Source organism: Crocodylus siamensis, chromosome 3 (assembly GCF_052110815.1).
Source record: "Crocodylus siamensis isolate JL-2025a chromosome 3, ASM5211081v1, whole genome shotgun sequence".
NCBI classification, from domain to species: domain Eukaryota; kingdom Metazoa; phylum Chordata; order Crocodylia; family Crocodylidae; genus Crocodylus; species Crocodylus siamensis.
The window spans coordinates 260,200,671-260,214,443 of NC_143397.1; the positions used below are offsets into that span (position 1 = coordinate 260,200,671).

The 13,773-nt window shown below is 50.8% G+C and overlaps 1 protein-coding gene across 3 annotated transcripts in view; it reads right to left on the reverse strand.

Moving 5' to 3' along the window:
- LOC149869768 (uncharacterized) overlaps window positions 1-11,010 on the reverse strand; it is an 86,042-nt gene extending 75,032 nt beyond the window's left edge. For all 3 annotated transcript variants that reach the window (XM_090040878.1, XM_090040879.1, XM_090040880.1), the window contains exons 1-4: window positions 10,914-11,010; window positions 2,565-2,703; window positions 1,122-1,309; window positions 776-885 (exon numbers count right to left, since the gene is read on the reverse strand). In XM_090040878.1, the coding sequence (XP_089897004.1) occupies window positions 776-885; window positions 1,122-1,309; window positions 2,565-2,692 (426 nt within the window). In that variant the 5' untranslated portion in view covers window positions 2,693-2,703; window positions 10,914-11,010. The remainder of the gene's footprint in view (window positions 1-775; window positions 886-1,121; window positions 1,310-2,564; window positions 2,704-10,913) is intronic.
- Between the last annotated feature and the right edge of the window lie 2,763 nt (window positions 11,011-13,773).

The window sequence follows — 13,773 nt, forward strand, 5'->3', positions numbered from 1 at the left end:
AACATTAGGATAACTGAAACAGTCGGAGACGGAAAGGAAGAAAAGAGCAGAAGACTCCTCTGTTGACACTGACTCGGGTTAGGGGAGCACCATTGATGGAAGATAAACCTGTTTTTATGTATGTTTTAGGGGATCAGAGAACCACAACCACTGCCTTGTGGGTTGCCCTGGGAGAGGTGAAGCCTAACGGAGTAAACCCTAACAGAAAATCTGGAGTGGAGCCCCTAGGGCGGTTAGGGGATTATTCAGTCTTCTTTCCAACAGCTCCTACAATTTCCCCAGCCCCAGAACGTATTGGTTCTCTCTTTTCAGCGGATAAGTCAGCAAAGTTGAAAGAGTGACTCTAATGCTTGGGCAACTCTTGGTCACCTAGCAAATGCCCAGGCTTTTGTGCCCTGGAGGGGTTACTCTGGCCTTGCCAACATGTTGCTCTGGTGGCACCCAGTAACCCAAAGACGCAATCTCCATGGTCTCCCCAAAACCGGTGGCTGCCAATGACCAGGAGATCAGATGTACTTTTAAATGTTACATTTGTTATCTGATAAATTGGCTTCATTAATAACGCATACAAAAATTAAGACAATGATAGCCAACCCATTTAGTCCACAATGTGAGCGCAGCTCTCGAATCCCAACGCAGGGGACCTCCAGCCCCAGGTGCCCATACCTGGGAACGAAGGATAGGCACATGTTGCAGCACAAGGCAACAGGCCGCATTTCATCTGTGCCCATACTTTTACAAACTCTGCAATGCATCAAGAAGAAGCAAAATGTACCAGGAAGTAGAATTCTGAGTTGGGCTGTCGAACTTGCATTCCAGGCTGTATACTGTTGCCTGTGGGATGCCCGAAGATAACAGTGTCTCCTTCCTGTAAGATCACTTTACCTGAAAGTTTAAATGTAACCGCAATTATACATCATAAAAAGCCAACGCTTTCTTTATCAATCTTTTAAGAGATGAAGAACCCCTACTATTAACAGCATTAGCTCAGAGGGTAAAGAACCCATGACATAAACATGTAACAGCAGGACTTATGGCATATGCCAAAACCTAGAAATCCTAAAAATAAAAGACTGCCCAGAATTCCTCCAGAGCCCTTCCACGCCACCGTCCGCACTCACCACTGATTCGAACATCGTTGACATACACGCCCGTCAGGCTGGAATCCACGAGTTGGTAAGTACCAGCAGTTCGAATCACTCTGGCATGGGTGCGGGACATGTAATCTCCTCCATCTCTGGTGAGACAGCTGATGAAATAGTCCACAACATCTCTGTTTCTACCAATGAGTGTCACAGCATTATAAAAGCTTTAAAAAGAAACATTTGAAAAGGGTTAGCGTCACAGTTCATTTCCCTGTTGTTATATAGGCTTCCTCCACAGAACAAAGATTTCCTAGAAAGGACTGTGAATACTACAAGCTGCAGACACTGCACCTTGAACTGAATTTCAGGGGTCTAGCAACTGAATTACAACTGGACTAATGCATCATCACCCTTATCCAGCCACTGGAGTAAAACAAGTGAATTCAGAAGTTATGGAAATCTGACCACAAATTACAGGGACTTTATTTTTCAGGAGTTGGGGCACAGTGCAGACTCAGTACAGGGGGTGTCTGAGAAGAAGATCTTAGAGGGGCTGAGTTACAACTGATTTTATTGAGTTTTGTCATTAATGCTCTCGGACAGGAATGAACAGCTCAGAAATGACTGCATTTTCTCTCATCCAGAACCCTCAGATAAGAAAGACATTTTGCCTTTGAAAGGCAGAATAAAGACAAAAAGATTTTTCCTTGAAAATATTGGTAACTTCGGTATTCCCTCAGGAAAAACACAGGCCACTCCAGCAGCTGATTTTGGTGTGTGTTATATGCAAGCAAACTTTGGAATGTGTCATGTGCAGCCCAGAGCCAGTACCCATGCTGCACTGCAGCTCCTCTCCACTGCCATCACTGCCCTGCTGGGCAGCCCGGAGGCGGTGCTGGTGACAGCAGTGGAGAAGAGCCGCAGGGCAGCCCGGGTACAGGCTCTGGACAGCTGCAGCAACGAGATCCTGGCAGTGGTGAGGGGGCGGTGGCCACTTTCCTCCCCCCACACCCCTCCCATGCCCAGCATTTCTGCCTGGCCACTGCCCTGGGTGGGTCAGGAGCGGGTGTAGGGCGGCCCAGGGCTGTGCACACAGGTCCTGGCTGATCTAGGCCTGGTCCACTCCAGTCAGGGCAGGCCCAGAGCAGGCTTGAGCTGGGCCAGGCCAGGGCTGTGCATGCAGGTCCCCACCGTCTCCATGGGGCCTGGGCTGGGGCCAGTGGCAGCAGCAGCTGGGAGGAGCCACCACCACCTGGGCTGCCTAGAAATGGAGTCCAGATGTGGGGCCACCCTGGCCCCACTGCATGCCTGGGAGGCGGTGCGATGCACCATGGGCCAGACGGTGCCTGGGCCACACAGGACCAATGGGCCCACCAAGGGCCCAACAGAGTGCCTCCACAGGTCAGATCCAGCCCACAGGCTGTAGTTTGCCCACCCCGGTCTAAACTACCAATCCCAGCTGCTCCAGACCGTACTCACTGGAGAATATCAGCAGCTCCAGGGACAGAAGCTTTGCGGCCAATCCTCCGCAGGTGACACGGCTCCTGCCCCACGCTGGGGCTGTGGTGGACTGGTGCCATGTCAGAGAGTACAGGTCTGCTTTGCATCTGTGGGGAGTCTAGAAATGAAGCAAACAGAGCACGTAAGGATCCAGGGCCTCAGAGAACCACTGCCGTTCACCCCCAGGCCTGTGACACACAAATCCCAGGAAAAAACAAGCGTGCTTCCAGACACGGAGTAAATGGAGGCAGCAGGCCAACATCCAGAAGTTTCATGGCCAAGAAAAGAGGCAACACACATCCCGTTTTTGGCCGGATCCCAGGCTCCCTCAGAACTGATAAGCTCACTGTTTACACAATATTGCCCAGCTCAAAGGGCTTCACAACACCCGAGAAACATTTTGTCCAACACTTAAATACACCCAGATTCAGTGTGGGAAGGGGCAGAGGCTGCAGGCAGCGACGCAATGCAATTGTTTTGGATGGCAAACAAGTCAAGAGAAGAGAAGTGGGGCTGGAAGAGACCTCCAGAGGCATCCGGTCGAACCCCTGCCTGAGGCAGGACCAGCCCTGTCAAAACCAAACCAGACAAACCATCATCTAAACCCTTAGCAAAACTACCATCAACCCTGGTGAGCCCACAACTCCCCTGCCTCCCTAGTCTAACAGCAAAGAAGTTTTTCCCGATATCTGAATACATGAATGCAGGATGATTTTCAGCCTATATCAGTTACTTTCATAGATTTCATAGACATCAGGGCTGGAAGGGACCTCGGGAGATCATCGAGTCCAGCCCCCTGCCCAAAGGGCAGGAAGTCAGCTGGGGTCATAGGATCCCAGCAAGATAAGCATCCAGCTTGCTCTTGAAGGTGTTCAATGTAGGTGCTTGAACCACCTCCGCTGGCAGACTGTTCCAGACCTCGGGGGCTCGGACAGTAAAAAAATTCTTCCTTATGTCCAGCCTGAAACGGTCTTGCAGGAGTTTGTGACCGTTCGACCTCGTCATCCCTTGGGGCGCTCTGGTGAACAGACGTTCCCCCAGATCCTGGTGGTCACCCCTGAGAAACTTATAGGTGGCCATCAGATCACCCCTGACCCTGAGCTTTTAGCAGCTAAATAGCCCCACGGCTCTCAGCCTGGTGTCGTAAGGTCTGTTTTCCTGACCTCTGATCATGCGCGTGGCTCTCCTCTGCACTCTCTCAAGCTTCTCCACATCCTTCTTGAATTGTGGAGCCCAAAACTGGACGCAGTACTCCAGCTGCGGCCTCACCGAGGCCGAGTACAAGGGGAGAATGACATCCCAGGATTTCCTCGAGAAGCATCTATGGATGCAAGCCAGCGTTTTGGTCGCTTTACTAGCCGCAGCATCGCATTGCAGGCTCATGTTCATCTTGTGGTCAACGATGACCCCCAAGTCTCTTTCTTCTGTAGTGCTAACCAACGTAGCACTGCCGAGCCTATAAGGGTGCTGCAGGTTTTTCCTCCCAAGGTGGAGGACCTTGCATTTTTCGGTGTTAAACACCATCAGGTTCTCGTCTGCCCATTTGCTGAGCTTGTCCAGGTCAGCCTGGATCACCCGCCTATCTTCTGGCGTGGATGCTTTACCCCAAAGTTTGGTGTCATCGGCGAACTTGGCCAGTCCACTCCTGACTCCAATGTCCATATCGTTAATGAAGATGTTGAACAGGATGGGTCCCAGGACAGAGCCTTGAGGGACCCCACGGGTCACGGGGCACCATGATGAGTGACTGCCATCAATCACAACCCTCTGGGTCTGACCACAAAGCCAATTTCCCAGCCAGCGGATCGTGGTGGAGCCAAGGCCACAACTGGGCAGTTTGGCCAAGAGGTGATCGTGGGATACCAGATCAAAAGCTTTTTTGAAGTCAAGATATATGACATCAATCTCTTCTCCCTTGTCCAGGTGATAGGTCACCTGGTCATAGAAGGAAATGAGATTGGTCAAACAAGACTTACCCGCAACAAACCCGTGCTGGCTGTCCCTTAGGATGTTAGCCTGGGCCAGTCCCTCAAGGATGGCCTCCTTAATAAACTTTTCTAGGATCTTCCCCAGGATAGAAGTCAGGCGAATGGGCCTGTAGTTAGCCGGATCCACTCTCCTCCCTTTCTTGAAGATCGGCACCACATTGGCCTTCTTCCAGTCTTCAGGCACTACACCAGAGCGCCAGGAGCTCTCGAAGACCCGTGCCAGGGGCTGGGCTATGACACTCGCCAGCTCCTTGAGTGCCCTGGGGTGCAGGTTGTCAGGGCCGGCTGACTTGAAGGTATCCAGCTTCTCAGGGTGTTCCTTCACGAGGTCAGCATTGATGGAGGGTAGGGGATCCCCCTCACCCAGATTTCCCTGTCCCATAGCAGGCAGGGATGTGGCCATGGCACTGGAGTTAACCAAAGACCATGAATCTTTAATGAAAACCGGGGTAGATCTGTTTTGTGTCCCATCGCACAGCAACAATTAGCACCAACAAACTCAGAAACCAATCGAGCTGTTCTTCTGAAGGCAAATGGGTACCTTGCTCATGGGAGGACTCAAGGACTGGACCGGGTCTGGAAGAGTCACTACCGAACTTGCAAAGCTACAGCCTGCACTAGCCCAGGAGAAAACACCAGCACATGCTCCCCAGCCACCCAAACTCCCCAGAGCTCGTGCCAGTCTTGCAGTCAGTTCAGTAGCTCATGGGCAGTAGTTCCTATCTACCCTCGAGAAGTCAACGGACCCCAAGAGTCACCTGGTCCAACCCCCTTCGTGAATGCTGCTCCTCGACCAGCCATGTCACGCTGAAGAGCCTTCATCCACTCAGCCAGATTCGCGGCATCTGGATCACCTCTCCCCATCAGCTGGTCTTTCTTCTGTGTTCGCATTCGAAACTCCTTATTTCTCCAGAAAGAGAAACAGCAGCAGCTGTCTCAGGGCTGAATCACATTTCAAGCCCAACATGGTGGCAAGCCTGCCTTCCTCATCTACACCTCGCCAAGACAGAACGCCCTCCCATCAGCCCCTCAGTGCTGCACCGCGCACGAGACGCAATGAGAGTCGTTCTCAGGTCCTGCCAACCCAGGGGTGGGCAAGTATTTCAGATGGAGGGCCACTTACCGAGTTTTGGCAAGCTGCCGATAGCTGAATGCGTAGCCCCACCCTTTGACCCATGTTGAACCAGAAGTCCCACCCCCAACCGCCAACCTTTGCCACCAGAAGTCCCTCCCCTTGCGCCCGGGGGTACTCTTTTCAGCACGGGGTTTTGCCCAGGGTGGACGACTTGAGACCTTCTAGGCTAAAATCCGTGGGGAACACGGCAAGGGGATACTATGGTGGGGGTCTACTACTACAGACCCCCTACCCAGAGTCAAGACCTTGACCAGGAGTTCACCAGGGAATTGGCTGGGGCCACACAATCCCAGCGTATGGTTATCATGGGAGACTTTAACTACCCAGACATCTCGTGGGAGGAGCACTCAGCCAAATCCAAGTGGTCGCAAAGCTTTTTCTCGTGTGTGGATGACGTCTATCTGACGCAGGAAGTCTACGGGCCAGCAAGAGGTAAAGCACTGCTCGACCTTGTACTGGCAACTGGGGATGACCTAATCAGAGACCTAACGGTTAAAGGGAAGCTGGGTGACAGTGATCACGAGCCGAACACCTTTACCATCTGCCATAAAACTGGCAAGTCAGTCAGTAATACAGATGTCCTCGACTTCAGGAAAGCTGACTTTGACAAGCTCAGGAGGCTTGTCAGAAAGGCCCTAAAGGGCCACAACCCAAAGGGGAGGGGAGTTCAGGATGAGTGGCTGCTTCTCAAGGGAGCAATCCTGGATGCGCAAGCAAAGTCCATCCCGTCTCAGAGGAAAGGCAACAAAAGGGCACAGCAGCCCCCTTGGCTCTCCAGGGAACTGGCGGACCTCCTGTGTCTTAAAAGGAAGACCTATAAAGGACGGAGGACTGGAACCGCCACCAAGGAGCAATACTCTGCTCTGGTCCAGTCCTGCAGGGACCAAATCAGGAAAGCCAAGGCTGCAACTGAACTCCAGCTAGCTACAAATATCAAGGACAATAAAAAGGTCCTTTTTCAGATATGTGGGGAGCCAGAGGAAAAGCAAGGGCAACATTGGACCCCTGCTAGACCAGATGGGGCAACTGGCAACTGACGCCCAGGAAAAAGCAAACTTGCTAAATAGGTACTTTGCATCAGTTTTTCACCAGTCCCATGAGACAGCCCTGCCCACTATGGGTGGGACCTCAGGAGGTCATATCAAGTCCAACCCCCTCCTCCAAGCAGGACCAGCCCCAATTACATCATCCCAGCCAAGGTTTTGCCTAGTTGGGTCTTCAAAACCTCCAGGGACGGAGACTCCACCACCTTGGGGGGTAACCTGTTCCAGTGCTTCACTACCCTCTGCGGGAAAAAGTTCTTCTCAATATATAACCTCAACTTCCCTTGCTGCAACTTAAGACCGTTGCTCCTTTGTGTCATCTGCCACCACTGAGAAGTCACTGAGAAGAGTCATTCCAGAAACCACGTGACGTTACTTAGAGTCCACTCTTCCACCACACTGCTCTCAAGACTGCCAGGACAGCCGGGTCCCAGCCAGAAATGTAATGCAGCCCAGTGCTGACCCCATACTGCATACAGGTACTTAGTATGAGACTCCCAAACTGATCCCACTTTAAATTGCTAGAACTTTGCACATCTGAAATGCAGACTGCAGTTACCAGGTGAATCACGGGCATGTTGAAAGTCATCTTCAAGGGGCCTGAGCCAAGCCAGAAGCAAAATTTTCACAAGATCATAATGTCAATATGTTCCATCTTTCAGGGATACCGGCTGCAGCTGTGCTGATCTACAGGCAAAAGCAATTAGAACTCTTGGTAGAGATGATACTGAAATTAGCCGTTTTGAAATGAAAACTTCATCATTTTACAAGGAAGCAAAATTCAACACTTTGAAACCTGAAAGCTGACACCCCTGCTCCAGCCTTTGGTTTCAAGCCGAATTTGCATACTCACAGAGCAGCCTCAACACAAGAGGAATTCCTTGCCCGGGAGAGCCTTCCATCCGCAGTCTTGTGAAATATGGAACATCAGAACAAGAAAGAAGCATAATTCAATGTCCTGCTTGCCGTCAGACAACTTGGAGGCAAACAGACTGCTCCAACTTTTATTTGAGCCTAATCTGCATCAAATGAACTTTTCCAACAGAGAGATCTCACACCACCTCTCAGCTCTCCTGTGAAATATGAATTTGCATTTCTGCCTGGGAGATATTTTACATTCTTTGTACTCTCCCATGCCTAAGGAAGGGCGCTTGTGCCCAAAAGCTTGCAAATAAAGACTTTTTTTTGCAACTATCCAGTTGGTCTAATGAAGATATCATCTCTGCTAAGATCCCTGGTTACACAGATAACCAGTGCTATTCAGTCCCTCACATTTTTTATTTCAGGCTGTTATCTGTTACAAGCCTCCACCCCTTGGGCCTTGAACTGCCTCTGGGTTGAAAGTGCAGTTGACCCAAGGTCTGGGTAGCCTGCGACCTGCTTAATTCACTGTGGGCTGCAGAAGGAACTGTTTGTTGCAGCTTTTGCTTCAAAGGGTGCCACATCTCTACTCCATTTGCCGCAGCCACGTGGGACTATGCAGTACATGAACCTCCATCTTCATGAAGGCTAGAGCCTTGCCTTGCAGACCATCCGTGCTCTAGTCTAAGCTAGTGGCAAGCCTGCTCCTTGCTGCGGTGCAGCCTGCCAGGCAGTGGCTGGGCACAGGCAGGCTGTGCTTACAGCTTGAAACAATGGACCAAGATGGTGTCACACTTGGCTGAAAGTCACTGAAACAACATCCTGCTTCTGTTCCAAAAGCATAGCCTGAAGTGCAAACTGGCTTCATAAATACCCATAAAAAGAGGGGAGTGGGGGTGAATTTCCCATCTTACTCATGATGTTTTCTGGCCTTCGGTGCTCCTCCCAGGAGCCATTCTTCCACACTAAACCAGTTAAACAGGCAGCAAATACACAGTACAGGTCACATCAAATACCACAGTGTGCGCCCACAAGCATCCTCCTCCTGCCTCTTCACCACAACTCCAGGCACATCTGTCCCACAGCTGAATGTTTTCACATGACTGAACACTTGCCTTCCCATCCCATAACAAGCCAGTATGCTTCTCCCCCACTTGCAATCCGAGTCCCAACACCCGGCCGGCAGATACGGGCAGAGTTTTCTCTCCGCTCCTCAGGGAGGAGAGTAAATTCCTTCAAGTTGCCCTTATGGCTATTGGGCACATCGCGCTGGAATGGACCTTCTGGCTCAGGGTCATAAAATCTTATAAAATGAGGGTTGGAAGGAACCTCAGGAGGTTGCATCTAGTCCAACCCCCAGGGTCCAGTCCCCTGCCACGGATGCCACCATGTAATTGTGTCCCTTTCAACGAAAGGATTGAGGAGGTCCAGCTCTGATGCTTAGGAGACAGCAGGGTAGATGAGCACGTTTACAGGCTAACTAAATAAGATTATATTTAGAGAGCACAAGCTTTGGTGAATGGTTAGGAGACATCTTCTAATTCCCAGCCTAAGTTTATCCATGACCAATTTACACCCATCTATTGGGGGGGGGGGGGATTGATTGATTTGGGACTGCCCCTTATGGCTGAATATAGAGCCTCATTAACAACTAGTTACAGTTGACTACTAATTGGGATTCATTTACTATTTTTTCTTCTACAGGTGCAGGTCTGGGAAAGTGCATTCCTTCTTCCATCCCAGGTCTCCTCATAAAAACCAAAGCTGTGTCTGATGTTTGGGCATGCGCAAACTAAAAACCAGCAGCCTTGGTTATTATGTGATGCCAGGTGATCGGTACATAAAGCAGAGGATTGCTGAAGGCTCCCAAACAGATTAGTTTGCTAAGCACAAGCTTTTCAATTCTTCAAAATCCCATCAGCCAGGCTTAGATAGAATTTCCCAATTAAAAGTAGCAGGCAGGCCACTGCGGCATGCCATAACTCTGCTAATGCAGTTGGATGAAGCACAGGCAAGCTTTCCTAGCATGAACCACTTCCACATCTCTTTTCATCACCCAACAATATCCCACCAGTGCAGTCACTCTTGCAGGGAGGTAAAAGTAGCTGCAGTTTTCAAGTCAGGTCTGCCTTGCAAGAGGTACCTGTGTAAGCATGCTCACCTGGCGTAGACGCCACTTATTTTGGCACAAACATGCTTCTGCCGCTACAGCCTCTATTGGTTCATGAAGCAAAACAAGCTATCCTTTGCTTTAATGCTACTACAACTGCATTTATATGGATTTTTTCAGTATAGAAATGTTAAAAGAAATCACTGCACCCCTCACTACAAGTCTCTGCTGCCTTACTGTCTTTAAGGCAATGTTGTGGACTCTTTCCCACAACAGTTGGACATATTACCGTTGCTCTTCACTTCAGCCCTCTGCCTCCATTATTTCTACTAAAAACCTGGCAAGTCACTAGCGCTCAGTGAAGCAGTTTAGCAATGCTGCCTTTTTGCCAGAAAAAATTAAGAAAATGTAAACCCTTTGCATGCAGCAGCTATACAACTGCAGTTATAGTCCTAACACCAAATCCTAATACCACAAAGCCCCAACAACCCCCAAGCAATGGAAGCCAAAGTTACCCACCTCCTTGCAGGAAAGTGAAACTAGAAACAAAGTCCTGACCTGGCGCATCTTCGCGCCCTAAGCCTGCAAGCAGGAAACAACAATTCCCTTCACATTTAAAGTAACAGTACATTGTTTCCTCGACACACAACCCACGCCCCTGGCGAGTTCCTTATGCAGCCCCAGTGCAAGAAGCAAATGGCAAGTGCAGGGGTCTGGGAGTCTGCAAACTCCTGGGGGCTAGTGCTGCTCGGCAAGAAGAGAAATTCCTTTCCCCTGGCTGGTCATTGATCCCATCGGGACTGGCCTTCAACCCCGCTCTGAATCTACTTCTCTTGGTTATCACCACTTCCTCCCCCAACCACCTATCTAGAAGTCTCACAAGCCACATCCTGTAAACGTATGGATCTTCTCCAGCAACTGTTGACTTCCCTCTCAGGAAGGGGGAAGAGGGTCAGCATTGTCTTTGGGAACGATAAACTTTCATGACAGACATATGCCTCCAAGTTAGTGACAGGCAGATAACCCTCCTAAAGCCAGATTTTTGTACGCCCCCCGCCAGACATCACGGACGCTGTTGCTCCTGTATTCATTTCCCACTACATCCTAGGTGGTTGGCCCGTTGACACGATACCAGACGGGACAAGTCTCTCCATTGCCCACTCCCCGCGGCTCTGTTGGGAGCTCACGCACCTCATCCTGGCTTCCAAGGAAGCCCCGACCTCTGTGCTCAACGCCTCTGGTTATGCAGCTAGTTCAGGGGCTCCGTCGTCTTACCTGCTCCCCGCCAAGGCCTTGCTTTCCAGGCTGCCAGAAGTACGCCACTTGTCCTCCCAAATTTTGGGCCGCTGTTTGTGTGGCTTCAGACGAGAGCTGCTGCCACAGTGCCTTCTAGTGGCAGTCCTTCTCAAACTGAGCATCCAACACTGCACTCCAAAAAACACACTGGGCTCAGGAGCCTCTTTCTGCATTGGAAAAGAGACTCTGACACTTGTGAGGCCTGCCAAAAATCCAGCAATACTCCCTCCGTTGAGTTGGCTTCTGAAGTAAATTCCCACTGCTGCATTAAAAAACCTGGGGTACGCAACCATTTCGTAAGTTATGTCTTTATGGGTTCTTGTGGAAAACCTACAGATTTAAGCATTAGAAATGTCTGTCTTCCACTTGGAAAACAGCTCTTTGTTTAGCTAACCCTTTGCTTAAAAATACAGTGTGAAAACCAGAATAATGCTGCAAAACCTTGTGCCCTCATCACCCGTTCTTTGTTATATTCATCTTAAAGTAATGGAAAAAAAATAGTAATACCCTTCTTAAAAAGTAGCTACGCATCCATAATTCATTTCCCAAGAAGGCAAAACAACAAAACCCAAAGCCCACATTAAAAACGAATGGAGCCGTAACAGCCTGGTGGGCTGCAGGCAGCTTCTCTCACTGATGAAGCTAAGGGCAGAGTCTCGATGGCACACTTCTCCAGAGCCCCTCAGCCTGCCAGGGAACAGGCAACCCTCAGAAACCGATCTGGAGCCATTTCTTGCTCTCCACAACCATGGGGGCACCGGACAAACACCGATCAATGCCACCCCCTAGAGCAGCAATTCTCAGCCTGGCAGCACAACACCCTGGGGTGCCGTGCAATCTTTTCAAGGGTGCCGTGGAGCGACAACATCACACTGCTGGGTTTGCAAGAATGAATCTCAAGATGAACCCAGAGATTTCAAATATGAGTTCACAGACGTTAAAAACCTTCGGACCCGCTGTGATCTTTCCAGGTTCTTTGCAACAGAAGAATTGCTCTGTTATTTTTCTGCAGTCAAGAAATAAGTGAAAATGAAGAGCTGGCATTTTCAGAGGGGCACCTTGTCTCCCGAGGGGTGCCTTGAGTCTGAAAAGGTCAAGAAGCACTGCTCGCAAGGCACTGACACCCGGTCTCTGTCCCTGAGCACACACTTGCTTTGCACACTTGCCCTCCATGGCTCTTGCAAGTTGGTCCCTTGCACCTGGTGAGCTGCACTCCCTCAGACACTCTCTAGGCCTCCACCCCCAATTCGGTTCCCTCAAGAGACTCTGGGATCACCTGACTCTTTCTGCTGCACCCACCTTGGCACATGCTAGGTCTCCCGGCTCTTGTCTTGCCATTTCTGCTTTCCTTCCCTTGCAGGGCCGAGCATCAGCAGCTACTGCCGGCAGCTCCCAGCTCTGGTCTGCACAGGAAGATGCTTTCTTTAGCGTGTCGAGTTCTCGCACCCCTGCATCTTTACCCTGGGCTCCCCTGGATTTCACAGATTTCATAGACATCAGGGCTGGAAGGGACCTCGAGAGATCATCGAGATCAGGCCCTGCCCAAAGGGCAGGAAGTCAGCAGGGGTCATAGGATCCCAGCAAGATAAGCATCCAATTTACTCTTGAAGGTGTTCAATGTGGGTGCTTGAACCACCTCCGCTGGCAGACTGTTCCAGACCTTGGGGGCTCGGACAGTAAAGAAATTCTTCTTATGTCCAGCCTGAAGCGGTCTTGCAGGAGTTTGTGACCGTTCGACCTCGTCATCCCTTGGGGCGCTCTGGTGAACAGACGTTCCCCCAGATCCTGGTGGTCACCCCTGAGAAACTTATAGGTGGCCATCAGATCACCCCTGAGCCTACGCTTTTCCAGGCTAAGGAGTCCCGTGGCTCTCAGCCTGTCATCGTAAGATCTGTTTTCCTGACCTCTGATCATGCGCGTGGCTCTCCTCTGGACTCTCTCAAGCTTCTCCACATCCTTTTTGAATTGTGGAGCCCAAAACTGGACGCAGTACTCCAGCTGCAGCCTCACCAAGGCCGAGTACAAGGGGAGAATGACATCCCGGGATTTGCTGACCTTCCCCCAGGAAGGTGTCGTGGTGGGAACTAGTGCCGATCAATTGTGCCTGACCAGGTTGCTGGTTCTCCCCGGTCTTGTTTCCCACCCAGCAGAGACTGGGGACAGATTACAGCACACGGCCATGAGACCAGCTTTCAAGTGCTATGGCAGCCCCGACAGGCAGCAGAAGAGTTCACGTATCTCTTAGCAGCATACAGCTGTGATGGACATGACAGGATACTAAGAGGTCACAAGTCTGGGAGCAACTGCTTACGAGACACCAGGAGAAAGGCGCTGGGTGCTCGCGAGGGCACCCTGCACAGGCAAGTCTGTCCCTCCAACCACCTGGTTCCTCCAGGGGCTATGAGTCTCACCCGTTAGTGCCGTGCTGGGGGGGCAAGTATTTTGAACACCCTTCTCCTATCCCCCCGCAAGCATCTCTTTACTAAACTGAACAGGCCTGGCTTCATTAGTCCCTCGTGCCCACTACTGGGGACCCACTTCCTGGCTGAGTCACTGAGTCCACACCCAGATTTGAACTCGCAACCTTCCCACCAGACTCACACCAGACATCAAGGCCAGCGAGACTTAAGCCAGACATCAAGGCCAGCGAGACTTAAGATCACTTGCCCACAACCAGACTTGGACTGACAACCTTTTTACTAATCCACAACTCGGGCCTTTTAGCTGCAGTGGGCCTGCCAGAACAGTGATCGGG